At 45.8% G+C, this 25,694-nt stretch overlaps 2 protein-coding genes across 2 annotated transcripts in view; one reads left to right on the top strand and one right to left on the bottom strand.

Moving 5' to 3' along the window:
- The window catches only part of LOC104911248 (exocyst complex component 3-like protein), a 56,002-nt gene extending 39,248 nt beyond the window's left edge, over positions 1-16,754 (top strand). The window contains exon 13 of the transcript XR_004159983.1: positions 16,332-16,754. The gene's annotated coding sequence lies outside the window, so the exon portion shown is untranslated. The remainder of the gene's footprint in view (positions 1-16,331) is intronic.
- Positions 13,487-24,357, bottom strand: TNFAIP2 (TNF alpha induced protein 2). Its single transcript, XM_010711942.3, has 11 exons — positions 23,990-24,357; positions 21,215-21,842; positions 20,511-20,625; positions 18,999-19,124; positions 18,606-18,706; positions 18,421-18,519; positions 18,164-18,287; positions 17,489-17,611; positions 16,762-16,917; positions 15,954-16,075; positions 13,487-15,482 (listed from the first exon to the last, which is right to left on the bottom strand). Exons 1-11 carry the CDS (start codon positions 24,321-24,323, stop codon positions 15,341-15,343), a joined length of 2,070 nt encoding a protein of 689 aa, XP_010710244.1. The 5' UTR covers positions 24,324-24,357; the 3' UTR covers positions 13,487-15,340.
- Positions 24,358-25,694: the final 1,337 nt, after the last annotated feature.

Here is a 25,694-nt window from a genome sequence, read left to right as displayed (position 1 = left end):
CTGCTGCTGCTCCTGCTGCTGCTGCTACCCGCGGGGCTTTGCTTCTTGCAGCGCTTTCCCGGGCACCGCTGGCTTCGCGTTGCAGACAGCAGCCCGCTCTCGATGCTGACAAATGGAGCTGCCGAGTTGCTTTCCATGCTGGGCAGGTGTCAGCTCGTTTTTGCAAATTCCAGCGAGAGATTTCCTTTTTCACAGCGATGTGTTGACACAGCCCGTTTGTGACCCTTCATTACTCCGCAGTGTTTGGCTTTTTGCATTTATTGCTGGATGGGCAGTTTCCTCCCTGCATTTGTGCAGTTGTTTACTTCTGTGTCATCGTGTTATACTCATTCTGCATCCTATTGATCTTTTTTCCTAGATAGCTGCAAGATTGAATCCTGTCCTCTGCCTCCCTGCATGCAGTCCCTGAAGGTCCCGAGAGCATCCTTTGCATTTCAGCATCCAAAATCTTAATAAGCCTTTTTAATTCCTGTCTGGGACAAAGCAAGCAGATGAAATCCATCTCTAGAAGCCTGCAGTTTGTTTAGGCTGCAGTTGGATGCACAGTTTGTTATCATTCTCATATTTCATTTTGTTTTGGCAGGGTAGCTACATAAACATCCCCCACAGCACCCCTCCCGGAGCAGAGCTCAGGGCTGGGCATAAAGCAGGGGACAGCAGGGATGGGGGTGGCACAGGCTGTACAACCAGGGCTACTGCTGGAGCAGATGCATTTCTGAGCACTACAGTTATGTCCCGTGGTGCTTTTCACCCCTTGGTACTAGCACTGGCTTTGGCTTTTACTTGTTCCCCAGTGCCTATGCCACAGCTTGACATGAATCCGCTGGAATTTGAGTAAGTGTTGTTTCTGTCTGTAATTCCCCCTCAAACTTCAGAGGATTAAGGAATTCATGAGCAAGCTAAATTCCCACCACACTTCATATCCCCCCTTCTGCACTGGGAGACTTCGTGCCTTCAATATTATTTCCTGAGTTGCTGCCAACTCCTCCAGACTCCATGTTCTCCTTAGGTTGACCTCAGGTCTCTCCTACTGCGTCTCATCTGCCCCTGCTGACTGTGTTTTTCCCAGCTCCTCCTGTGCTGAGATCCAATGTCACTCTGCTTTCCCCATCCCTAGTTTCTCATCACTCATCTCACCTTCAGAACAGTGGCAGGAAGAGGGTGCTGAGCCCCATAGCTCTGCTGCTCATGCAATGCCATATCCCGTGTTTATCCAAGAATTAGGAATCAACATTTTGTTTCTGTCTTTCCCCATGTACAGATAACCCCACACTGTTGTTTCACTCATATGCATTCTGACTTTCAATGCAGGCTGAGCCGCCAAACTCTGTATTTAGGAATTTCCCTCTTCAACCCTGACGCAGAGCGGTGGGTTGGATTGTGGGGCTCGTGGGGCTGGAAGGGTACGGGAAAAGCAGCGATTCTGGGAAATCACGTGTCACTCCCAGCATTTGGAAACATTTGAGGCTGCCAGCCATGATGTAAGCTCACAGTTGTGCATGCTTTAGGGGGCTGTGTCAAGGCAAGGCTGTAGCTACTGCAGAAGGCAGAGTATGGCCTGAATCATTTGTTTGGAAACGCCATGCCCTTCCCCAAAGGAGCTCCTCCATCCATGGGGAAATGACAGACAGCTTCCTTGAGGGAACAGTACTCTGATTTTACTCAGATGCTGTCTGATTTTCATTTTTGTGAATACAGAGATGTTCGTGTTAGCTTCAGATGTTTTGCAAGGCTGGACTCCCGAGGATTCAGCATTGCTGAAATTCTCCTTTTGCCTCAGAAGTGCTGCAGCTGGATCCCTCCCTCCTGGCTATAAGTGAGGCTGGGGACAAGCTTCTCCAATGGCCTAGGTTCTCTTGGGCTGCCAGGCATTGCTGCAACACTAATCTGCTGACTTCTTTGTGCTGTGCAGAGGGAATTTTGCACCAAAGGAGGTCTGAAATACATGCAGTGAGAAGGGATTGCCCTTTCTATTGCCTGTTTTGGGGTAGCCCAACTCTCTGCATTGCAAAAGATGCTTTACCCCTCCTGCAAGGCAGTGGATGGTAGCAATAACTGAGCTGCATTATATTGGGTAGGAGGTGGATGTGTAGTTGATGGCCAACCTATAAACCATAACCATCCATCAGTCACCACTGGCATCAGGATCCTCATGTGTGACACTGGCAGTCCCTGGAGGTCTTCAGAAGACTCTTATTTTTCTAGGGCAAGACATCAATGTGGGTATGGTCACCATTCAGGACCTACCCATCTTCAGGGGAGGCAACCAAGAAGCAAGCTCACAACAGGAATGTTGCCTTGGCCAAGGCTAAATATCTGTGTGGCTAACAGAGCAGCAGCTCCTGGCCAAAACCAACACTGGGGTATAACTAAGGGGTACAAGCACTTTAGGTCACATTTGGCCTGCTTTAACGCAGCTGTTTGCTTGAAGAAAACGAGCTGAAGCTGTGAGTTCTGTTTATGACTTTTCCCATTAGTGAAGAGTCACTGTAGGTCAATGCACTGTAGGCAGCAGCTTTCTTCTCCAAGTGTTACAACATCTTCTGCTGTACCACAATGTGTCTCTCCTTTGCTTCTGGAAATGCACACTGCTCCCTAAAGACACCCACATCAAAGGCTGTCCTCCCCCATGTGCCTCCAGCTTCCCCCCAATATGCTGAGCTGATGTAAGGGACTTGCAGACAGTGGCAGCAGTCTGTCTTCTTGAAAAACCACAGCTGTTGGCCATAGGGATCTCCACTGAAGTCATAGATCCATTGAGGTTGGAAAAGACCCCTAAGATCATCTAGTCCAACCATCATTCTATCACCAACATTGCCCACTAAGCCATGTCTCCCAGTGCCACATCTCCATGTTTCTAGAACACCCCCAGGGATGGTGATTCCACCACCTCCCTGAGTGGCATGTTCCAGTGACAGAAGACTCCAGAGAAATTTTTTCTAATATCCAACCTGAATTCATTCCTTCATAATTTATTTGCTGACATGTGCAGGAGAGTGTTGCCCCTGTGATGGATGTGCTGCCAGTGAGATGGTTCAGTGGAGGGGCCTAGGGCTCCTGGCTAGTGAACAGAGTTTGCAGAAGCTGGGCTTGCTGAGCCTGGTAGAATGGAATAAAGCAACCTATGTAAAGAGTGGTTGCAATGATGACAGAACTGAACGCTTCTCAGTAGTAGCCAATGGTACACCACAGGGAAATGGGCACAGGTTGTGTCTCCGTGACTTCTGTGACCAAAGATGTTGTGCAGCCCAGAGACGCGGTGGACTCGCCACTCAGAGGTTTCCAAGGCTTTGCTAGGCAAAAGCACAGGCTGACCTGAGCTAGCATTGCAGACGATCCTGCTTTGCATGGGAAGACGGATGGGAGGCCGCAGAGCCTGATTCCAGTGGTGCCAGCATCCTGTGAGCCCTACGGCCAAGCTGAGCTCACTACAGCCTGTCTGAGTGCTAATGTGCAAAGATCATTATTTCTCATCCACTGGAAAGAAATAGAAGGAAAAGGCTCTATGGCCTTTGTCTGAAGAGTTGTTTTCCTAAGCACGATGTAGCAAGAGGGTCAATGGAGCTGCGAGCAAGGAATCAAAACCACTCCTGTTCTTCTGTGATCTTTAAACATTGACCTATTGTACTAAGGAAAAAGGCAAAGAGGGGGAAAAAAATAATTAAGGGTAGCTAGAAAGGTTTGTATCTCCTCAGAATCATGCTTTTGTTTTGTTCACCACCCACCATGGCCTTGCTCCTTGGGAAGTGAGCCCGTGTAAGGGTGGGATTTCCCGCAAGGCCTCACTTTCTGTGGTGCTTCACCAAGAAGCGATGCTCACTCAGGATGTTTGTTCTTGTTAATACTGGAGCATAAACACAAGTCCCAGCTGCAAACAGGGACACAAGGCAGGGCTCCAGGCTCACAATAAACTGGAGCACTGTGTGAAAAGATTTGGAAGTTTTTAGTGAGCTAGAGTTGACTTGAATTTGTAAGTGCAGTTGCTTTCTTGGAAATATATTTTCCGTATTTAACATAATGTCAGTTTTTTTTCTTCCACTGCGTGACAAGTAAGAAGAGCAGAAGATAGTTCTTGAAAAGAACTATGAGGAGACTGATTTGCCAACCTGCCTTACCAGACTGCTTTGGAGCGTGAAGCTGAGTACAGCAGAGGTTCAGCAAGGTCTGAGGGTGACCTTCACAAAGATACTCATTGCTCCTCCTGAACCTCTGGCACTACATGGGCTCTATTAAACTAACCACAGAATGCAGACCACATGGAGCAAGATGCTTCAACCCATGATCCCAAGCAGCTGGGCAGCCCAGGATGTGGCACAGGGCAGCTGCATTGCTTAGGACAAAGATCTCTCCAGCCCAGTGCTCTCTCTACAACCGGTGACAAAAATAGATGCTCAGAGAAAACTGAAACGATGGGAAGAAACTTGATACACCCCCAAATACTCTTCCAGACATTTACAGTTGATGGCTTACATGTTTCTTGAGCCAGAGCAGTGTCTGCATTTGAAAGTGGATGGGAATTGCTAAGTCATGGTCTGAAGCATTGATTGAGCACCTGGTGAAGGGACACAGCCAGCCCTGGGAGCACAGGAGAAAGCAATTCACCTGTGTGAACAGGTTCCACCCCTCCCTAAGCTTCAGTTAAGGGCTAACTGCCACAAGGAAAGGGTCTCTACCTGTAGGTTCCTTTTTTTGGGAGATATTTAGTGAGCCTAGATCCTTGAGATGGGTAAGTGTATCTTTCTTTTTTTAACTGGCTTATGATCATTGCTTTTTTGGGAGTAATTTAGAACTTGTTATCTGCTATCTCTTTTGTTGTGAAGGAGCTCATGATGTTTTGTTCCTGTTACTCTTTTTCCATCTTTGTCTCTTTCCTTCTGAGCGCAGCTCATCTTTTAGCAGATGCAGCACCCTACTACACCAGAGAGCTGCTACAGCTTAGTGATATGCTCTGTGAGAAAGCATGCTGTTTGTTTGGCCCTGGGTCTTGTGTCCCCTGTCTTGATCTGATACCTCCAGGTTAGAAAAGAGAGTTTTTTCTCTTTCCTCAGATGTTTTGCAGACTTCCATCTTCATAATTTCTTGTTCCTCTGTTAGTAACTCCTAGTGTTCCTATGGAAGGGGACCAATGCTGTGGGCTGATTGCCTCCTGTGAGACCAGGCTGCCCAGGGCCCTATTCAGCCTGGCCTTGGGCATCTCCAGGGTCGGGGCACTCACTGCTCTCTGAGCAGTGGTGTCAGGATCTCAGTTTCTTCTTTATACATAATCTGAATCTACCTTCCTTTAGTTTAATGCTATTATTCCTTGGCCTATTGGATGCTTTTCTGGGGTTACTTAATGGCATAAACAGTTTTTCTGGTTGCTATGGGGAAATGATCCAGTGATGAGTAGGAGGTGGTGCACATGGCAGGGGACATCATTCATGTGGCAGTCATCCTCTACCCCATGTGCAGATGACCTTGGGGAGCTGATGGAACCTGTGGGCTTGGGGGGGAAGGAGGAGAGCTAGAATTAGGATATCGATCAGGATATGCTCTGCTACGGTCCAGGAAAACGACTTAAAATATCAGTAAAATATCAGATTGCTGGAAGCCTCCCAAAGCAAAACTGCCACCAAATGGTAGAGTTTCTTTGGGGAGGTGTGGTGGTTGGCATCTGCCCTAAGGTATGTGGTGCAGTTTGGGCTGTACTATTCCCGCCATGCTACTCATCCTGGCTTGGTTGATGCACTCCGCTTCGACAAAGGGTCAGCAACTCTTCTCTGTTCCTTCTCTGCTAACTAACCCTCAGCCAAAATGACCCCATACTGAAATGCCTCAATATGTTCCATGAGGAGAACTCTGCCCTCAAACACATTAGCTGGCTGGAGCTAGAACTGTGAGAAGGAAAAGTGTTTCAAGACCTAGTGGCCTTCTACATCGTTGGCCTTTTCCATGACAGTCTGGTGGCTGGCCCGTGTGGTTAATTAATGCATTAGTTGTGTTGCAGTTTAAGCTTGTGGTGTCTGTAAAGGCATTCTTAGAAAGTAAGCATCTCCTGGATAAGACTGGGTAAAAACCCATGGAGCATGGAGTGAGGCCTTTCTTACTTGATTGTTGCTGGCCAGAGGCTGCTCAATCCATAGGACTGAAGTGTCAGTCTTCCCTGTCAGATGTTGCATGGAGTGACACAGACTAGAGCAGTCACAGGCATAGGTTGATGGTTGGACTGGATGACTTGAGTGGTCCTTCCAACCTTAACAATTCCATGAAGTTATTTAGCACTCTGGCCCAGATTGTTTTGCTGGTGTTTAAGCATTGGGAGAACTGGAGTCTTTCATGGTCCTCTGGGTTTCATTCTCAAAGAACCAGTGCACAAATACTATTTGGTACCCTTTGGTGCTCAGGGGCACTGAAAAAATCTGCAAACCTGGCCATCAAGAACCTGAATTACTGCAAAATCAGTGATACTGGAGAGCTGGAGCATCTGAGGGAAATCAGAGGGGTTGAAATGTCAAGGAGCACGTGTGTGCCACAGACAGCCCAGATCAATGCAAAGAGCAGAGGGGAGAAAAGATGTGGTCAAGGAAAGGAGGAACCCGCTTCTAGGTCCTGTGATGTTAGCTCACTGGTTTTGTTCAAGGTCAGCAGATAGATAACTGTGGGAGAAAAAAGTGAAATGGGTCAATGCAGCAAATAGGGAAACTCAGAATTAACTGCTGAGTGGTCAGTGACAGTGACACAGGGAAAGTAAAAGAGAAGTAAGGCGTTGTGGGAGAGACTTGCTAGAGGAACAAGATTCTACAAAGCTTTTACATGGCCTCTGATGTCTGCATCTATCACTTCTGTGCTTCCTTATTCCTGTTTCTGAGGGTGAAGAATGGCTCATTGTGGGGGCTGCAGGCAGGGCAACAAGTGCAGAAGGGAATCACACCTAGATTCTTCTGCATAGCTGTCCACAGCATGGGAGCATGGAGCTGTGCTTCCAGGCTCGCTTCACTTTGCTCAGAGATCCTAGTATGCATCTGATCACTATCATGGTAGAAGTGGAGTGGGGAGGAGGCAGGAGCTGGGAGGACAGGTCACATCTCTGCTTTACCTCCTGCTCTGTAAAGGACAGCACAGATCTTTTTCCTGGTGCTCAGAGAGGAAGATCTGCTGTGCTGTGGTTCTGGGTGCAAGGGGCCACCCAAACAGATGGCTGTTCCAAGGGAACAAGGCTAAATGCCTCTTCCCTCAGTGAAGCATAAGGCAATGTCTATAGTGGTATTGCTAAGCATCTGGCTTGGCCTGAAAAACAAAACAAAACAAAAAAATGCAAACCACTTCTTCAAGAATTTTTTGGCTTGGCTCAGTTCCACTTGCGTTATGAACTGAGGCATATTTTAATGTGCCTTGTGCTGGACAGCTTTATAGACACACAGCTTATCTACATGCTTAAATCTGGGCAGAACATGACTTGAAATCACTTCTGTGATTACAGCTAGGTATAGCTGTAGCAATATGGGCTGCATTATGTTAACTCAGTAAGTTTTTGACTGTTCAGGGCTGATTTCTCTTTTCTTAGCTGGTGATAGCTGAATGGGACATGAGATGGCTGAAAGTTCTCTTGCCAATACTTTACTGTAATGAAGGAAAAATTAAAGCAAACAAACACAAAGCAAACACAATTCATCTGTGTGGAGGCAGGCCAATAAAAATAAGCCCTGTTGTCCTAATTTTTTGCTAGCTGCAGGCTGACTGCATGGATGCACGCTGCATGCCAGCAGGATGGTGGCATGGGAAATCTGTGTGCCACTCTGTGCTGCTGCACAATTGATAGCTTCAATCCACTTGAAAAGTGGGATTCTCCAGGCACTGAACCAGCCTTGTGCACAGCCACCTCTTTCCCAAAAAGTTACAGGCTGAGACCTGTGTTGGACAACAAAGGAGAAGGAGGACAGAGGAAATATGAGATGGAGGACTCACAGGCTATGTGCATTCCTGGGCTGATGAAATTGCCATCTGTCTTGCATCTGTGCTCTGGCACTTTTCATACAGTTAGTGGTAGAGATGGCTGCAATCAGCCCTCAGCTCTCAGGGATAAAGAGCTGGTTTTATTTCCCATCAGATACCCCGCACTCTGTCAGAAATAATGGGGCAGTGCTGCATGCAGTGGCTGGATGATGCTGCACCACATTCCCTCAGACCAACATCATGTTTCCCTGGCATCTGTCTTTAGTACAGCTTGGTGCAAATGTCACTGTCTTGTTTGGTGCAAGTATTGGCACAGGTGGCCCAGAGAGGTGGTGGAGTCACTGTCCCTGGAGGTGTTTGAGAACTGTGGAGACAAGACATGGAGGGGCATGGTGGGAGTGGGTTGGGATTGGTCTAGATAATCTTAGTAACCTCTTCTAACCTTAATGATTCTGTAAGTGTCTTCTTGCTCGATGGCCTCAATCACAGCTCAGTGCCATCCTGCCTGGTGCAAGTCAGCAATGTTACTTTCCCATGGCACTGGCTTTGTGCGAAGCCTGTTAGTGATTTGCTATTTTGTAGTTATCTGCCCCTCCTTCCTGCTCTTCCCTTTACTGATCTGATTTACAAACACATTGTGTATGGGCATGTATTTGTCTGTAGGAAATAAGTTGTGTTTGGCGTTCATTCACAGTACTTCTTGCATTCAGATGGATGAAGGAATGACCATGAAGGAGGAGCAGACACAGACTGAGCAGCAATGCCTCTGCAAAATAAAAATGCCTCACCCTGAATTCAGCTGCTCACATCAAGAGCTCTGGCCACACAGCTTGGAAAGGGGCTCTTTTTGGGAAGTTGTGGCTAATTCTTTACTTCTATTTTTCTTTACTGTGAGAGTGGTGAGGTGCTGGAACAGGCTGCCCAGGGAGGTTGTGAATGCCCCATCCCTGGAGGTGTTCAAGGCCAGGTTGGATGGGGCCCTGGGCAGCCTGCTCTAGTACTAAATGGGGAGGTTGGTGGCCCCGCATGTGGCAGGGGGTTGGAGATTCATGATCCTTGAGGTCCCTTCCAACCCTGGCCATTCTGTGATTCTGTGTAATTGCAGGGATGAGTTTAGGAGAGGATGCTTGTGTGTAGAACTGCTCTTGCAGACTGGCCAAGGTGCATCTGTGCAGGGCTGGGTCCCTTTTGTGGGGCCAAAGTATTCCTAATCAGGCTGCATGTCTGCTGAGCTAAGCTTTGGCTTGACACATGCTGCTTCACTTCTGAAGGCATTTTGACCTCAGATGGCACCAAAGTTTCACAGATTGAATAAGAAATCCCAGCTACAAAGTGTTTGGTTTTTTTTCCCCTTGTGATCTCTGGTTGTGGAAATACTAAAACACTCCTTGGCATGCTTGGTGCTGTATTCCCTGTTCCCCAGGAGAAGGGGAATGATCCCTTCTGCTCAATTTTTTCCGAGTGAGAAGTGAAACTGCATTAAGAACTGCTGATCACGTGGAAACGTGGCACTCAGACAGCTGAACTTCCACAAGGTATCATTTATCAGCAATGGTGCTAGAGCTACCTTTTAGCAATGGCTGCTCTGCCTCCAGATCAGTGGAAAACAATGGAAACAGTCCCTGATGTATTAATCAAAGGCAAAATAAACAGAAGAAATAATGACCAGGACCCACAGTGGGACCCAGTGCGTGCACCATGGCAGAGCACGGAAAGAGGAAGGAGGTCTCACTTCAGCTTGACTACCTATCAAATCCCAGATGCTGTGATTTGGCCAAACAAAATACCGTGATGTAGCCTCTTTCCAAGGAGGAAAAAATGTTCGGTGTCCAGAGAAATGTTCTTTGAAGGTCTGAAACTGGACAAAAGACTAGATATGGAGTGTAAGAGGGGGTACTGTGTACATGTGTGATTCAAGGATGGTAGACTAAGAAATTACATAAATATCAAGTATTACTTCTCTTACTTAAAACTTATGGATTTTATTGCCTCCATTTCTGTCTTGAAAGCATCCCCATTAAGGATCTTTTTCCCTGTATGCAAAGGGATGTAAACAGATTGCAGAGATCTGCTGTGTGTTGATTTTCCTAATGCTAATTTATCTATTAGCATGGAAACATTGCTTGCATACTACTGAAAGCAGAAATTTGTTTTTCAAGTCAGCCTATATAGAAATGTATGAAAATAGGAGATTAGTGTCATTTTAGATAATGAACTGAAGTTTGTGGTAGTGAGTTGCTCATGTGAGATCGTAGAAACTTACACTGGGAAGAAGTACTCAGTCAGAAACAGTGCAATTTCATGCTGAATTAATTGATTGGGTTACATGGGGAGATGGGCTGTGTCCCTTGCTCTCAGGGGACATGGAGACTGAAGTTCAGAGGGAGGTAGAAGAAGGTGGAGACTATTTTTTTTTTTTTCTGTAATTTGTGGTTTCTACCCAAGAAAAGTTGGCTTCAGACATTGTTCTGGATGACAGATGAATCTTGTCTGTCTTTAAAAGCTCCTATTGATTTTGTGCTGTACATGCTGATCTGACAAAATGTTCCCCAAGTAAATGCAATCTGAGCTCCTCAAGAGAGGCTTCTGAGAGAAATCAAATCAAACAAAATTGGAACTTGGGCAGTCCCTGCATTCCCCTGTAATACCTCCGTCTTTATGGTATTATAATGGATCAGAAGGAGATCCTGAACTGGAAAGTTAAACAAAGACCAACAAAAGACTTTTGAGTGCAGCTATGTGCATGGCAGGTACTTGGAGGTTGCTCTCTCATCCTCACTGTCTGTATTTCTGCAGCTTTGTTTCTCTAGGGCACCTCCAATGTTTTCCTTACTGTGGTACAGCAAAGGTTATCTGGATTACTGCTTGTGCCAGGCAGGATTATCAGTGTTACCCAAAAGAGTGACTTTGGTTGTCTTTTCTTCTCTGAAGGAGTGGTAATACTTTGGCACAGGCTGCCCGGTGGGGTGGATTCACCATTTTTGGAGGTGTTTGAGAACCATGGAGATGTGGCACTGAAGGATGTGGTCAGTTCTGTGATTGTGTGATCTTTGAAAGCTGCTAAGGTCCCTCTAGGAGCAGGTCTAACCTACCAAGAGCATTCAGGAGTTACACTTGTTTGATTTCCTTCCCTTCTCCCTCCCCCTCCGTTTTTCTGTGACTCTTATGGTTTTCTTTGCTCCAGTGAAATCACAGTGTCAGTCTGTGGGTCCTGCCTCTCTCGAATTACCCTGAACCCTGTGGTCCTTTGGAAGTGGAGCGGGTGCCTCTTACTGAGCATCCTGCAATGCTTCCAGAAAACTGCCTGCATCAGGTAGGGCAGCTATGGCACTTTCATCATCTCCAGATGACATCCCCTTCACATCTGCCTCCTCATCAAGGGATGTCAAGGCTAGTGTGGTACGGTAGTTTATCTAATCTGTACTCTTGGTTGAGCACTGGGGCTGCACTGCTCTTGCCAGCTGGGCTTAAGGGTTGGCCTCCAGCCTTTGGGACAGGGCTTGAGAGCTCTTGAAGGCTCCAGGACCAATATTGTTCTACCCGAGAGGTTGTTATTGCCTCCTCCCTTTCAGAGTTCATCTCTCCCCATCACAGCTGTTCTGATGTTAATGAATACTTTTGAGAGCTCAGCTTTTCCGCTAAATGATAAGTTTTCTTCTATTCGTCCAATAGGAGAGTTATTGCAGTTCAAGAGTTCTGTTCTGTTTGGGTGAAAATGACTTCGAGGAATGCACTGCTACTTATCTTCCTCAATGATGGCCTTTCTGGGTGCTCAGTGTGCCCTGTTGGGTCCCATCTGCTGAACAAGGAATTGAAGTGTAATGGGAACACAGCCCAAGACCACAACTGGATGGTATTTGGAGGGGAGCTGGGGTGAATTTCTGAGAGTCATGGAGAGGTGAAAGAAGTAAATGGAAATCTCTAAGAGGACAAGAGCCAGAGGAGGGAAGAAAAATGGGTTTGTAGGAAAAGCTTCAAGTTGGTCAGTTCAAAAAGGTTTTTTTTTTAATTCAATTTCTAGAGGAGAAAGCCCTGGGTAGCAAACAGAAATGGTGTCCACAGCAAGAACGCTCACTTCACAATAGCATATTGCCGAAGAAAATGCAATCAGCCCTCCTCTAGTTAAGTGCAACCAGATATGCAGCTGCTGTCGTGCATGTACTCTGATTTTCCTGCAGGTGAGGTGTTCTTCCTTCCTAGCTGTGTGGATTTGCAGCTTTGCTAAAGGGGAAATCTGTGGTTGCTGCAGTGCTGAGTAATTCCTAAATCCCTGACATAAGCTGCTTTGTATTCATGTGGCTACAGGAAAGCTAGTTTGTATTTTTAAGATACCAGTGTGGGTGATGCAGCCACATCCTCTTTTAAGTTGTGCAGGAAGGCAGCAGTTACTCCTGTGGATTTCAACCCGAAGTGTGACAGTCCTTTGCGCAAGTGGGGTTTTGCTGGTGTCACACCCAGGCTACCAGCATCCAACCTGCTCCCTGGACCATAGAATCAAACATAGCATCATGGAATATCCCAAGCTGGAATGGACCCATAGGATCACTGAGTCCAACTCTTGACTGATGTCCTTCCTCAGCCATGCTCATTCCTAGTTAATACTTGCTGAAACTAAATGCAAGCTGGTTTTATTTGTATCACCTTGCCTTTTCTCCCCCTCTAAAGTGGGGTCAAAAGTATCAATAGAAGCTGCATGATAAAATCCAGGCACCCTGTCCGCGGACAATTTTATTTGATTAGTCTGTAGGACTGCTATTTGTCAGTATTAATCTGCCACTGTCATTGGAAGACATTTGTGCGAACTTCTGCAAGTACCTGGCCATGTGTAATATGCCACACATGAATAAATGCCATTGTAAATGTTGAGTCATTCAGGAAGGTAAATAAATTGGCTTCCTGGGCTCTGAAAGCCAAGGCTTTTATAGCAGGATGAAGAGAATTGCACGACATGGTTCCATACAGCTCATAAAATGTGTATGAAAGCCATTTTGTTCTACTCATTCTAATTACGATGTATAAATAGACTCATGATTTTTCTTCAAGAATTGAGTTAGTTGGAATCATTTTTTTTCTTTTTTAAAGGCCAATGTAATCACTTATATGATGCTTTTCTCTAGGCCTTTAACAGATCTCCAAATCAAAATGTAATTATTTATAGCAATAACATGACCTTTCACTTAACTGAGAAAGAAAACGTTGCACAATAGGTGACATTTGTCATGAGTGCTCAGTGCTGGTAGAAGTCATTTTAACGTTTGACTATAAATTGTATTTAGAGTAAGAGTTCAACTAATGTGAAGTTGAGCTTACATGTATAAGGGAGTTTCTGTGAGTGTGAGTGAAGTTATGAAAGGAGAGCCATGCACTACCCCTGGCTGCAGATAGAAACGTAAGTACTTTCACACAAAATATAAATAGTAAGTGCTAAGAGAGCAGACCTGGGCCAGCAGTGCCAGCTGGGGCCAAACTCTGCCTTCCCTACATATATTTTGCTAACAGGAGCAGAAAACTGAGGAGGAACAGGGGTGCTGGAGCAGAAAGGAGAAAATGCATCTCAAATACGAATCTTTTTATTATTTGACATTGAGACTGGTAGCACATCAAAGCTGATCTTTTGGACATTGTTGTATTAGATGCCACAAACTCAGCACGCAGAATCATTAAGGCTGGAAAAGACCACTATGATCATCTAGTCCAACTGCTGACCATCACCACCACACCCACCAAACTGTGCTCGTAACTGTCACATCATATGGCAGTCCTGGCTCCAGGGAGCATGGAGAACAGGGCTATGGGACCAATAAGCACTCTCCCTGCCTGGCAGCAGTGGTGATGACCACTGGAGAGGGCTGGGAGCAGTAGATGTGTTGGCCTTTGGAGGAGTAGGTGGGACTTTATGCGGCACCACAGCAAATAACAGCCAGAGACAGAATAAATGAGTCAGCTTCCTAGCATGTTTGAATACTGTTTAAATATAAACATTGAAAATGAATATCTCTAACTGAGAAAAAAATAAAATTGGATGCAAAAATACACCAATAGTATACTGCATATGCATATAAATACATTGTATGGTCTGCAGAGTCATTATGTCTTCCTTCCGGACTGACTTTCTACAGGCTGACACAGAAGTTGAAATAAAGGAAAATTGAAGGGAAAGGTTTTCAACCAAACACATTGCTGTTTTGGCAAGGGATTCATTTCCCAGAAAAATGGGTTGTAAAAACAATGCATAGTTTCAAAATAGACCCATTTGTGTTTTCACATCTAATCTACCCTACAATGTGAGGGGAAAGAGCAAGTGAGGAAATGGTGATACAGATGGGGAGCTCAAGATATTTTAATGGCATTTGAGACCAGCTTCACCACCCATTCAAAGCCCATGCTGTTAACAGGGTCAGGAATCCTTTCCTCCGGAGGGAGGGCTTAAGCAATACCTAATGTGCTTTACCTACAAGATTTTATTGCAGTGCACTGTTTTAACCTAAGCCCTGTTATTAGTGGGGTGGGGATGTGCTGGAAGGAGTAACTGTAGCAGGGAAGAAGACTGCCAAGTGCTCCCACCTCACAGAGGTGAAGGAAGAACTGCCTAGACCACCACTGTGAGGGTAGTCATGGCTCTGGGGGCTGATATGGAAACCCCAAAGCCCCTGGACAACGCTGTTCAAAGGGGCAGAGCATGCAGCTGGGGCCACCCCAAACCACTGGGGGTGCTACAGTATGGTGGGAGGTGGGAATCAGTCACAAGATGGTTGAGGTTGGAAGGAACCTCTAGCTTCATCTGATCCAATCTTCTGCTCAAGCAGGAACACCTACAGCAGATGGTCCAGGACAATATCCAGACGGCTTTTGACTATCTCCAAGAAGGGAGACTCCACAACAGGAGTTCCAGAATGCATGAGCGTGTCTTATCCTGACCCCTGACATCTCCCACCAGTCTAATGCAGCTGTCTCTGAGTGGCTCAGAGGGCTACAGATGGAGAGCAAGCATGCTCTCATGAGACTTTTCCAAAAATCTCTGCTTTCTGGCTTCAGTTTTTTCTTTTCTTCTCTTTCCTTAGCAGACAAAAAGCTTCATAGGAGTTGTTTGCTTGGTCTGGGGAATCAGCGACGTGGCTTCACAGCACCTGGTGAGGTAAACAAACCTCAGAGCACCAGGGCAGAGATAAGATGACGTCAAGGAGACCAGGGAGGGAGCCGTGTCTGGTGCAAGGAGCATCCCTGGTCCTTTTGCAGGCACAGTCCTTCCACAGGCATCCCTTTCTCATGGCCATGCATGGTGAATGGTGCTTCCCACAGGGACACTGAGCACCAGACTGGGACAGAGTATTTTCCGTAGGAAAAGGTGGCAGTGCTGTGCATTGCTGCAGAGGACAGTACTGGCTTCACCCACACAGGGTGCATTGGCCTAGGACACATTAATGCTGGAGAAGAGTGGGGTGCTGGGCGGTCTGGATGCTGTGCCATCTGCCAGGTAGCCCAGGATGCTTTTGAGTTCTCCACGTGACAAATTAGCTTTGATGTGCAGGAATGCTTCCAAGTGTCTTTTGCTGCAAAAGAGAAATGTCAGATGTCAGCTCCTCTGCACCAGCCTGTAGAGATGGTCAGTCCCCAGGTGGTACCAGTATTGAGTAATCCTACACAGGACACAGCACCTCAGGGGAGGTGTGAGGAATCCCCAAGGCAAAGGAGAAGATCAGGCATATTTATATATTCCAAGTTATGGCCCTTCTTAATAGATTTCTTTTTTGTCCAATGGCACTGGGTGGCCATGAACTGACTGCTCTGTCCTGGACAAGTTTCAGATTTTTTCTAAGTTTTGGTTATGGAATATCTAGAGAAAACACAGCTCAGGCTGTGTGCAAAGAGAAATATCCAGCTAACTGGGCACCATTTACCCTCTTGATTTTTTATCTGACAGAAGTCAGTGTATGAGCCTCACCCATGCTAATATGTGGCTACTTCATGGCTCAATTAAAATTCCACATGCGTATTTGCAAATCTCTTTCAGCTTCTCTTACCGGATATCTGGGTATGCCGTGGTGAGTGTCGCAACTTCAATTTTAATAGCGCCTGTATCTTGAAGCCGGATTATTTCAGCCAGTTTGGGGAGTACTGAATTCAGCCATGTGGCTTTAGACCCCTGTGGAAAAGGAAGTGGTCAGACCCTGACACAGCCCTTCCTCCCACTTCTCCAGGCACCACCAAACCCTTTTCCTGGCCCCTCAGATGAACCTTTGCTCTGGTTTCTAGCTGCTCGATACCCCAAGGTATACACCAAGGGTGCTTGGTCTCCTGCCCATGCTGAGTGCTGTTCAGACTCGCTCCATCTCCTCTCAAACATGGGCAGGATGATAGAGATGGGGCTTGATTTGTGTTTTCTTTTTCTTTTTTTCCAGAGATACAGAAGGATGGAGATGATCTCAGAAGACAGAGAGGGAAGTTGTGGCCACGCAGAAACGCAGCAGTGAAAGCCAGAGCATCCTGGGAGAAGCCCTTGGCAGAAGCCCCCTGACTGCTAGTCCCAAAGGCACAGAAGCAAAGGGAAATCAGGCTCCATGCAAACTGTACTGCAACCAGAGCAGTGTCGTGCCTAGCTTAGCCTCCTGTCCTTACTGATATAAATTTGCAAAAGAAACAACTGATTACAGGACAAAGGAGGCTGAAGTCATTACTCTGTCTGGGAAGGGCAGGCTGGCACTTGCAAAGCTCTCTCTGCCCAAGCTCTTTCCAGAAAGTTAAGCTTGCTGGAAAGGTCAATGAGGGGCCACAAAAAGAGCATTCTCAGCACGCTCTACACTGACGTGCATGAAGTGAATGCTCACGTACATTGCTGGTGCAGAAGGCTTCCAGGTCGGCAGCATTCTTGGAGATGCTTTGGGCCAGGTTTTGCTGCTGTGTTGCGCTTTTCATGCTGACCTTCTTCTTCAGCAGCCTCACGATGTAATCTTTCACCAAACGGACGTGGATCTTCTCAATGACAGACTGTTGGGAAGGAGAGTGGAATCATCCATCTGTCATTTGCTTGGCATTGAAGGACGTGGTTAGCGGGTGAGGTGGGAACGGGCTGATAGTTGGACTAGAAGGTCTTAGTGGTCTTTTACAACTTTAATGATTCGATGATGTTTGTGGATGAAGGACAAAGACACCTCAAGTGCTACAAAGCCTGTCCCCCCAAGCATCCACTGCTGTTCAAACATGAGGGGCCACACTGACTGCCAACCTCCCTGCAACCTGCAACATGACATCCTCGATACCGAGAATCTCTTTGTACTTTAATTAATAAGATGTGGGAACTTCTGAAAGTTGCTTCCTTCTGGGAAGACTTCAATGCTTAGAAAACATCTCCAAGTGTTAAGTAAGAGGTAACAGTACTCCAGAGAAACAGGAACTCACCCCCCTCCTCCTGTTCCTCTCTCTAATACACAAATCTTCATAATTTTGTTTTAACTACTAAAAAGACAAAGGCAGGAAATCAAGATTTTTTATATAGTAAGTTTCACATATACACCAACACCACTGAGCATGTGGTTGTGCCTATTTCTCTTTGACTTACATGGTAAAAAGGGTCCTTCAGTGTCCGTAACTCTGAAATATGATTGCTGGTCGTTTTAATGATCTCATTCATAATTTCATTGCTGCATTCCCACTTATTTTCTGTAAATTTCTTATAAATTGGCTGAAAAATAAAGGAAAAACTACTTAGTTTCTATGCATGTTCAGACTCTTCCCCCTACAGCACTTCTCTTGGATGTGATCAACACTTTGCACTTCTCATGCACAGCCTTGCCTACACACTTTGCCTGGGGTTTAAAGACATCAGCTCAGATTTTCTGGCAGAGCTGATGCTGAGAAGCAACATGGCTAAGATCCCTTCTGAAGTGGGGTGTTGTTAGCAGGGAGTATCAGTGCTACTGGACTTTATTGGAGGTAGTCCAATTTTTTAGGTCAAATTCTTTCTAATGCTCATTCTAGCCCCAAATTAACTAATGGTACTCACTGATGATGTGGTGCTGAGGGACATGGCTTAGTGGGCATGGTGGGGATGGGTTGGACTTGATGATCTCAGAAGTCTTTTCCAACCTTAATGATTCTGTGACAATTTCTATGAATGTCACCATGTTTGAGTCATGGATTTGGGTGGCCGATAGCGCAGTGCCCTCTTGTCACCACTGCTGTTCCACCTGGTGGAACTAGTCCATGAGACAGCAAATGTGGGCTGGGTGCATACCTTCAGCTGGGCAAAGAGCTGCTGAAGCAGGACATCTTCACTGCTGATCTCGATGTCCCTAAGGGTGCTAAGTATCCTCTCTTTGTTGTCATCCTTTTCTGCTATGTTGTTCTCTGTGTAGTCTCTGAAAGGAAATATTGCCAAGGTCAGAATAACCTGTCCCCAGAGAGAGGTTCCCAAGCTTTCCTCTGTCTACTCTGGGGCATCTTCCCTTTATCTCACTATTTCCCACTGTTGGCAGTGGAAGGAACTCTTACCTAAAATTGGAGCAGTTGTTAATATTTGCAATGAGAACAGGCCTGTAGTGTCTGTGCTTCTTGCCTTTCTCCTTGAAGTCTTCAAAAGCATCCTTGTAGCTGGAGGGGAGATGGGAAGACAGGCAGATGAATGATGGCATCAGGACACTTGGGAAGCACTGCTGCCCACTGGGGCCTTACCACACCTTCTCAGAAAGGCAGCTAACTCTGTCGACAGTAGGCATGACAGCTCTTCACCCAGCACGATGTTGATATCCCTGGCTCTCATCTGGCTGTTGTAGATACTCTAGCAAACAAAGCAAAAAAAGAAGAATTGTAGGCAAAGAAAATCCATAGAACACCTGAGAAAGTGGGGAAGGAGTTTTTTTTCTCTCCTTTTTTCCTTTTTCTGGTGTGAAAAGGATTGTCCCAGCACCTGTCACACCAGTAGTATGGGTTTAGACTCTCTCACGCCACCCACTTGTGCTACGGCCCTACACATGCAACTTGGCCTTTTATCTTCCTGCACTAACTACAGTTAGTCTCAGATCTTAAGTACAAACAAGATGCTGTTATTTTTAAATATATATCTGTATTACCTGGATAACAATTATTGCTAGTAGTTCACTCTGAAAATGTCCATTGAGTTTCTCTGGTTCTTTGTCTTCTTTCCATCTTTGGATTTCCTTTTCTAAGCATTTGCTCAGCACATTTTTGATGGTAGCCTTCAGAGAACAAAAAACAACACCATTTACCACAAAGTAGATACCACAGTTGCTGCCCTCTGCAAGGGTAGTTTTCTTTGCCCACCTACCCATTGGTTAAGCAGTTTTCGTCTACCATGGCTGAGAAATAAAGGCTCTTTGTTATGAGATACCCTACCCACAGCTTCCCAGCAGCAAGGACACCCTCTCACAACATTCCCCTAGTCAGTAAAGTCTGAAATATTTCAGGGGAAGAACGAGAGGCCCTGGCACTACTGCCCAGAGAGCTGTGGATGCCCCATCCCCAGAGGTGCCCAATGCCAGGCTGGATGGGGCCCTGGGCAGCCAGATCTGGTGGGGGGCAACGAGCCCACGGCAGGGGGTTGGAGCTGAATGGGTTTTAAGGTCCCTTTCAACCTAAGCTGTTCTATGATTCTATGAAGGTCATGACCCACCACCCCAGTATGTCAGCACTGGGTAGGAAGGGCACAGGCAAGTATACAAGCCAAAATTTCAGTTTCCTGAGAGATGTGTTATATGTAACCTGTAACACACAGTGCTACCTACTGAGCTCATTTTGCAATCCTTTATCATAAGCACTCCTGACATCTTACCAACTCTGCAGTGAATCAAGATGTCCCACGTTTCCCCTGCTCAGACCCTTCCTGCGTGCTCGCTGTGCAGCATGGCTGCTGTGCAATAGCTGCACCCACCTCTGTTCACTGCCCCATTTGTGCACGTCACAGCCCATCTGCAATCCATTGTGAACTGCAGCAAAACCTGTAACTTTCGTTTTCCAGGAATTCCAGCCCAAAGTGCCAAAAGCACTAAGCTATGGGAGGGATGTGAAAGTTGTTCTTTGTGTCCAATAAGGAGCGAGCGATCCAAAAATTGGAGCAACTGTTGTTTCCTGCAGACCATGTGATTCTCTATCAAGGAGGCACATTTTCCCAGACTGGACCTGTGTGCTTTGTGCTCACCCAAGTTCTGGCACGGCTGCAGAAGCCAGAAATAGGGCTGGGAGGATCACCTGCACATGAGACTGTAAGCTCCTCCTTATGATGATTTAGCAGACAACTGGAAAGTTACCAGCAAAGCCCTGCCATTGAACTTTTTCCCACCTCCCTAGCACCAGGTTTACAAGAACAGAGCAGTAATTTTTGGCCAGCTCCCAGGGCAAAGAGATGGGCAAACCAGGAGGTAGTGGGAAGTTTACACTTAAAGTCCCATCCAGTAGCAGCCCACCTACAAGGAGAAAAAAAAACAAAAAACTTTCCTGCTGCTTCTTCTCTCTCGGAGGGTGTGTGGTTTACGGGGAGGGGTGGGAAGTGGGTACTTAGGATAAGTCAGAGCTCTTCAAGGAGCTATGCACAGCATGTGATGAGAAGGAAATGAGCAGATTCTCACCTCTTCACTCTCAAGGTATTTCTTTTCGAGCTCTTTGCTCAGACTTAAAGGCAAAAGGCTTCCAAGCTCAAGTTTTTCCAGCTCCTCTGCTAAAACACGGTCTTTTCTCATATCTCTGGAATGAAAAAGCCAAACGATCACATTTTCCAAGACCAGCATAATTCAAGACAGCTGCTGTTGCAAATTGCTAACACTCCTTGAGAAACCAGATGTAAATGCATCCTGTCCTTAGCACAGGCCACTGCACTGTGTTAGAGATAGGGTCCCCTGAGCAACAGTACAAATGAGCTTGGGGATACAACCTCTATCCATCCATACAGCAAGCTATCTAATGAAAAAATTACTTTGGGTAATCTCTGGACAACATCCTTCATGCCCAGGATGCTCAGGTTTTTCTATTTACTGACTGCCTTGTGCTCCAGTAGGCCACAGGCTAGAGTTCCCAGATTTTCCAAGAATAAGACGAGGGCCACAAGCAAAGCCCTATATATCTGTGTGGACGTCCACTGCCTGTGTGGTCTAGTGACAACTGGCTACAGCCTAGCAGCCCTGAGGATGTGCCTTCAGGTTGTTCTGGCTAGCACAATGTCACTGACTCCAAAATCTAACCATGGGTTGGACTGCATCAAAGAATACCAATCAATGAATCAAGCAAATGTCTGGCTTTGGCAGCCAGAGAATCTGTTGGTGAAAGCATCACTTACTTTGGGTAAATGCTGTGCACCCAAGAGAGGAGAAGGTAGACATCCTTGTCATCCAACTGAGACTCAGCAGCTTTCTTTGCCAGAGAGGCAAAATGGTGGTGATAGAGCTCTGCATATGTGCGAAACACATCAAACTCAGGGGGATAAAGCTGTTTAATGTACTGTGCCACTACCATCAAATCTTCTTTCATCGTCTTCCCCATGTGCAGGAGGTTTTGGCCAACTGCAGAGAGGTTCTCGGTTCTAGGAGTATGACTCGTATCCTTCATTCGAGTATCTACTGACTCCTTTACTGTGGCCATCCAAAGATCTTTCCATTTTCTAGGTCTAAACTGCATGTTTTGTTCAGGCAGATTTTCTGACGTGCAGTTCTGGTCTTCTTTCTCCTGCTCTTTCAGTGCATCTACAGCCTGCTGCAGCAGTTCTGGGTTTGTTCTCGCTAGAAGCACAGAGTCTTTCAAGACACTGAAGACTCTGTGTTTCAGGACATCGCAGATGGACTCGATGTCTTGCTGGGTGATGGTCAGTCCTTCCACACTTTTGCCAGACACATTCTTCTCCAGGGCAATCAGATGCTGGACAGCATCACAGAGCTTCTGCTTTTCCACGAGATCCATGACTTGTTTGGCTGAGGAGAAAAGAACAGCCTTTCTTTACCCAACAGCAAAAATCTTCATTCCTGTTTTGTATAAAAACCATGGCTTTCGAATACCATTTTTAAAATGTTCCCATTTGTATATTGTTAAGTCTTGGGCTCCTTTACCACACAGAAATTCTCCCTTTATTTAAAGATTAGGTTATTCCTAGTCTCCTGTTGAGTGGCATAATGCTAATCTGAATGCTCATCCCTGCTCTGTTACATATCAGCAGATGTTCATGTGCTACCCATGATTTTTTTCCAAAATTTAGAATTGTGATTTTGTTGTTGTTGTTGTTGTTTCTTGTTTGCTTGGGTTGCTATGCAAGGGTCTGAGAGTCTCTTAAATTTTTTAATAGCCCCGAGGATACGCTGTGAGTTTCTCAAGAAACAAAAAGAATCAGGGAGCAAAAACTGTATATGTAAGTACGTAACTGTTCCTCTGAAAGGAGCCAAAACAGAGGAATAGCCACAAAGCAACATGCCCTGGCACTAGAGCTGCCATTTGCATCTCAGTCGAAGAGCCCATTCAAGATGGTGTGTTTTCCTGCACCACGTGGTTATTTGGCTCAAGGATTGGCCATGAAGACCAATGGACTACTCGGGCTTGGGGATCAAAGCAAGGAAGTCAGAGCAAAGCAGCTAAAATGTCTGCCACATGGATGCCCAGTCTTGAAAGTAAAGTCAAATTCCTATGGGTTTTCTAACAGTAATTTTGGCACAGAAGTATATTTTATGGGGTTATATATTCTAATTAAAGAAATAGCTGATTAGTGCTGATAAACTTTGCAGCATGATGCTGAAGTTGTGAGCACAGTTTAAAAATCAGCCTTATCTTTTTTTAGGTATTATATCTGTGATATTAGGGCAAAAAATGTAAATATTCAGCATCATCTTGAAGACAACTGGGTTGGAACAAAATGTGAATTAACAAACCTAACTCTCATTAAAATTTGCTAAACATAATAAAGCAAAGAGCAAGACAGCATAACTGCACAGAGAACAAGAAAAGATGCAAAGGTTTCTGAGGGTGGCATCAATGTTGGGGATTAAATAAAAAGCAGCCCCCAAATCTGAGTAAATGTCGGTGAACCCAATAGCACACAACAGTCTAAAGGGATATGAAAGGAATAAATCTATTAAAACAACCTGATAAAATCTGAAACTGCTAGAGAATGAGTCTGAATAACATACAATTCTCCCAAAATGATGAAAAAAATCTTACTTTCATTTCAAGTCCAGAGTTGTCAAAGTGAAGAGGATATTTTGCTTAAGCAGGAGGTAATTTTCAGAAAGAATGAGCTGAGGGAGAAGACCACCCAATTCATCCCCATTAATATGACCTCAAGCAGGAAGGGAGGCTTCAGAAAAAATATAGATGGAAAGATGTAGTTAAATAGGAAGTGCTAGAGGAAATACCATGTGGGTTTTCCAGAAATAGGCTGGATGACACATTTAGCAGGTGAGATAAATACAGTTAAGCTATCCTGTCTGAACTGCCACCAGTTGCTTGACATGGTGTAGTCTGGGAAATTATGAAACTGGAAAAGTTATATCCCAAAATATGTTCTCTTAGATACGCAAGGATTTTACTGAAAACTCTGGGTGGAGAAAGCTTATGTTATTCATGAACCTCATCTCACTTAATGTTCTCCTTAGTGACTTTACACAAAAGCTGGGAGTGTCCAATTGACATCTGCTGATTACACAAAGGCATTATCGAAACTGAGGGCTGGGTGCATGATACAGGAACAATGGGATTACTCCTATAGTCGATGGGTAGAAACTCAATAGCACGAAGAATAAGGCACAAATCTAATAGAACAAAAGTTGCTTAGCAACAAATAGGATTTTCTGCTGCAAGGAGATGTGCATCAGCCTGAAATAAAGGAGGAAGAGAGATGTCTGGAAAATTAATAAATTGCTGCTGTGGGATGATGCTAAAAATGTCAGACTTGATCTCAGGATGTATCTGGTGTGGGATTTCCTGTAAAACAGAAAAATGGTAATTTATTGTTCCAGGTATTAGTGGTAACTAAGCTGGAGTAATTTCTGCAGATATCATTGATTTATTTCAAAAGAAGGCATTGGAAATGGGGCAATGCAGAGGTGGGCTGAGGGGCAGGCTGAGCACTTACCGGTGGGCGGCCTGGCCTTCCTCATTTTCTTCAGTGCAGTTGTAAGTATCCCCTTTATTCCTTTCTTTCCCTTCTCTGGACTCTCCCCAGCGGAGGCACAGCTCCCGTTGCTGGTGATGGAAGATGCCCGCGAGGTCCTGCAGGCTGCCTCTGGCCTTTCACTCATTTTTTCCTGTTCCTTGGACCACATCTCGTCTCCAGAAGTACAGCTAGGGATGTGCTCAGCTACTGAGGCCAAAGGGTTTTCCAGCTGTCCATTTACATCATTGCAACCTGTTGTTCCATTGCGTATTCCAATGGGACCGCTTTGGGAAAAAGGTAACATTTTCATCATTTTCCTTCTAGCCTGTAAATTTCAGAAACAAACAAACAAACAAACAAACAAAACCAGTCAGGTTGTAACAGTTTCCATAAAAACTACCACCGCACAACATGATATACTATCATCGAAAGAAAAGCATTTCTGTAACAAGCCCTCCCTACACAGAATCATAGAATGGCTTGGATTGGACGGGACCTCAAGGATCATGAATCTCCAACCTCCATATCTAATACTATAGCAGGCTGCCCAGGGCCCCATCCAACCTAGCTTTGAACAGTTGCAAGGGGCATCCACAACCTCTCTGGGCAGCCTGTTCCAGCACCTCACCACTCTCTTTGTGAAGAACTTCCCTCTGATACTCAACCTAAATCTTCCCTCCTTCAACTTAAAACCATTTCCGCTTGTCCTGCCACTATCTACCCTTGTAAAGAGTTGGGCCATGTGGTAGGGTGGGACAAGTGTCCTGCTGCTTTTCAAAGCAACTTACAGCCTCCTTACTTTCATATGGCATCTGGACTGATTCTAGCCTTTCCTGGGAACTGTTTTTTTGCCAGTCTCTGCTCATCCAGCTGCCTATCAGCTTGTGAAAACACCCACAAAGCTACTTGCACATCTTGCAACACAGAGTTGCAGCATGAGCCGTGGTTTATGCAGAAAGAAATCATGGGTGGGGTGGATTTCTCATCACCTCATTAGGGACTAATTGAACCTGGGCTTAACAAAGCTGCTGGCAGCCAACAGGGTGGCTGCATGGTCCTCTCCTGGCTCAGGGGACACAGGAACATGGCAGCAGGATTGGGTGGCTGACATTCTCCTGTCACGGTCCCACTCCACCACCAACATCCTGAATGCTCCTGCACTACAAATCATTAACAAGGCAATCTTCAAATACCCTTGCAAGTTTATGCTGCTGGTATGTATCATGCTGATACAAACAATGATACTCATTTCTGGGCAAACTGGTTGGAAGTATGTGGCTTTTTTTTAATTGCAATTCCTTCTCGGTCTCCCCACAGGCTGGAGATCTTCGAAGCACCACATCAGGGGGAGCAAACAAGCACGTATTGCTGAAATGCTTTTCTTCTCCCCGCTTTGCTACTTGGTCGCCTTCAGAGTCCATAAAGCTTCTAAAGCAAAGCCAGTACGAAGCTGAGAGCTCCTTTGGGAAGCAGAGGATGGAATGCAGGCATGCAGCTGGCTGGCTTTCCGCAGAGCGCGTGCCCAGTGACCTTGGGTGCAGCACAGTGCAACCCTGAGCTGCTGCTACAGCTAGGGACACCAGGTCCCTGCAGCCATGCACCATCCCTTCCCTGTGGGAGATTCTGGTGGAGGAAGGGAGAAAGAATTGCTGTGCTGCACTGGGGCTACTCCGCTCATTTGAAA

This window comes from Meleagris gallopavo, chromosome 5, assembly GCF_000146605.3.
Source record: "Meleagris gallopavo isolate NT-WF06-2002-E0010 breed Aviagen turkey brand Nicholas breeding stock chromosome 5, Turkey_5.1, whole genome shotgun sequence".
Classification (NCBI taxonomy): Eukaryota; Metazoa; Chordata; class Aves; order Galliformes; family Phasianidae; genus Meleagris; species Meleagris gallopavo.
Note: the sequence above shows the minus strand (reverse complement) of the source record. Positions and strands in the feature narration are given on the sequence as shown.

Bases quoted from the DNA above. Each gene is read 5' to 3' on its own strand.
- TNFAIP2 (XM_010711942.3), bottom strand. From the start codon at position 24,323: ATGATGAAAATGTTACCTTTTTCCCAAAGCGGTCCCATTGGAATACGC. The intron at 18,520-18,605 runs GTGTGGTAAGGC...TCTCCCCTCCAG, and splicing joins TTAGCTGCCTTTCTGAGAAG to CTACAAGGATGCTTTTGAAG. The intron at 17,612-18,163 runs GTATGCACCCAG...TTTATTTTTCAG, and splicing joins AGCTCTTTGCCCAGCTGAAG to CCAATTTATAAGAAATTTAC.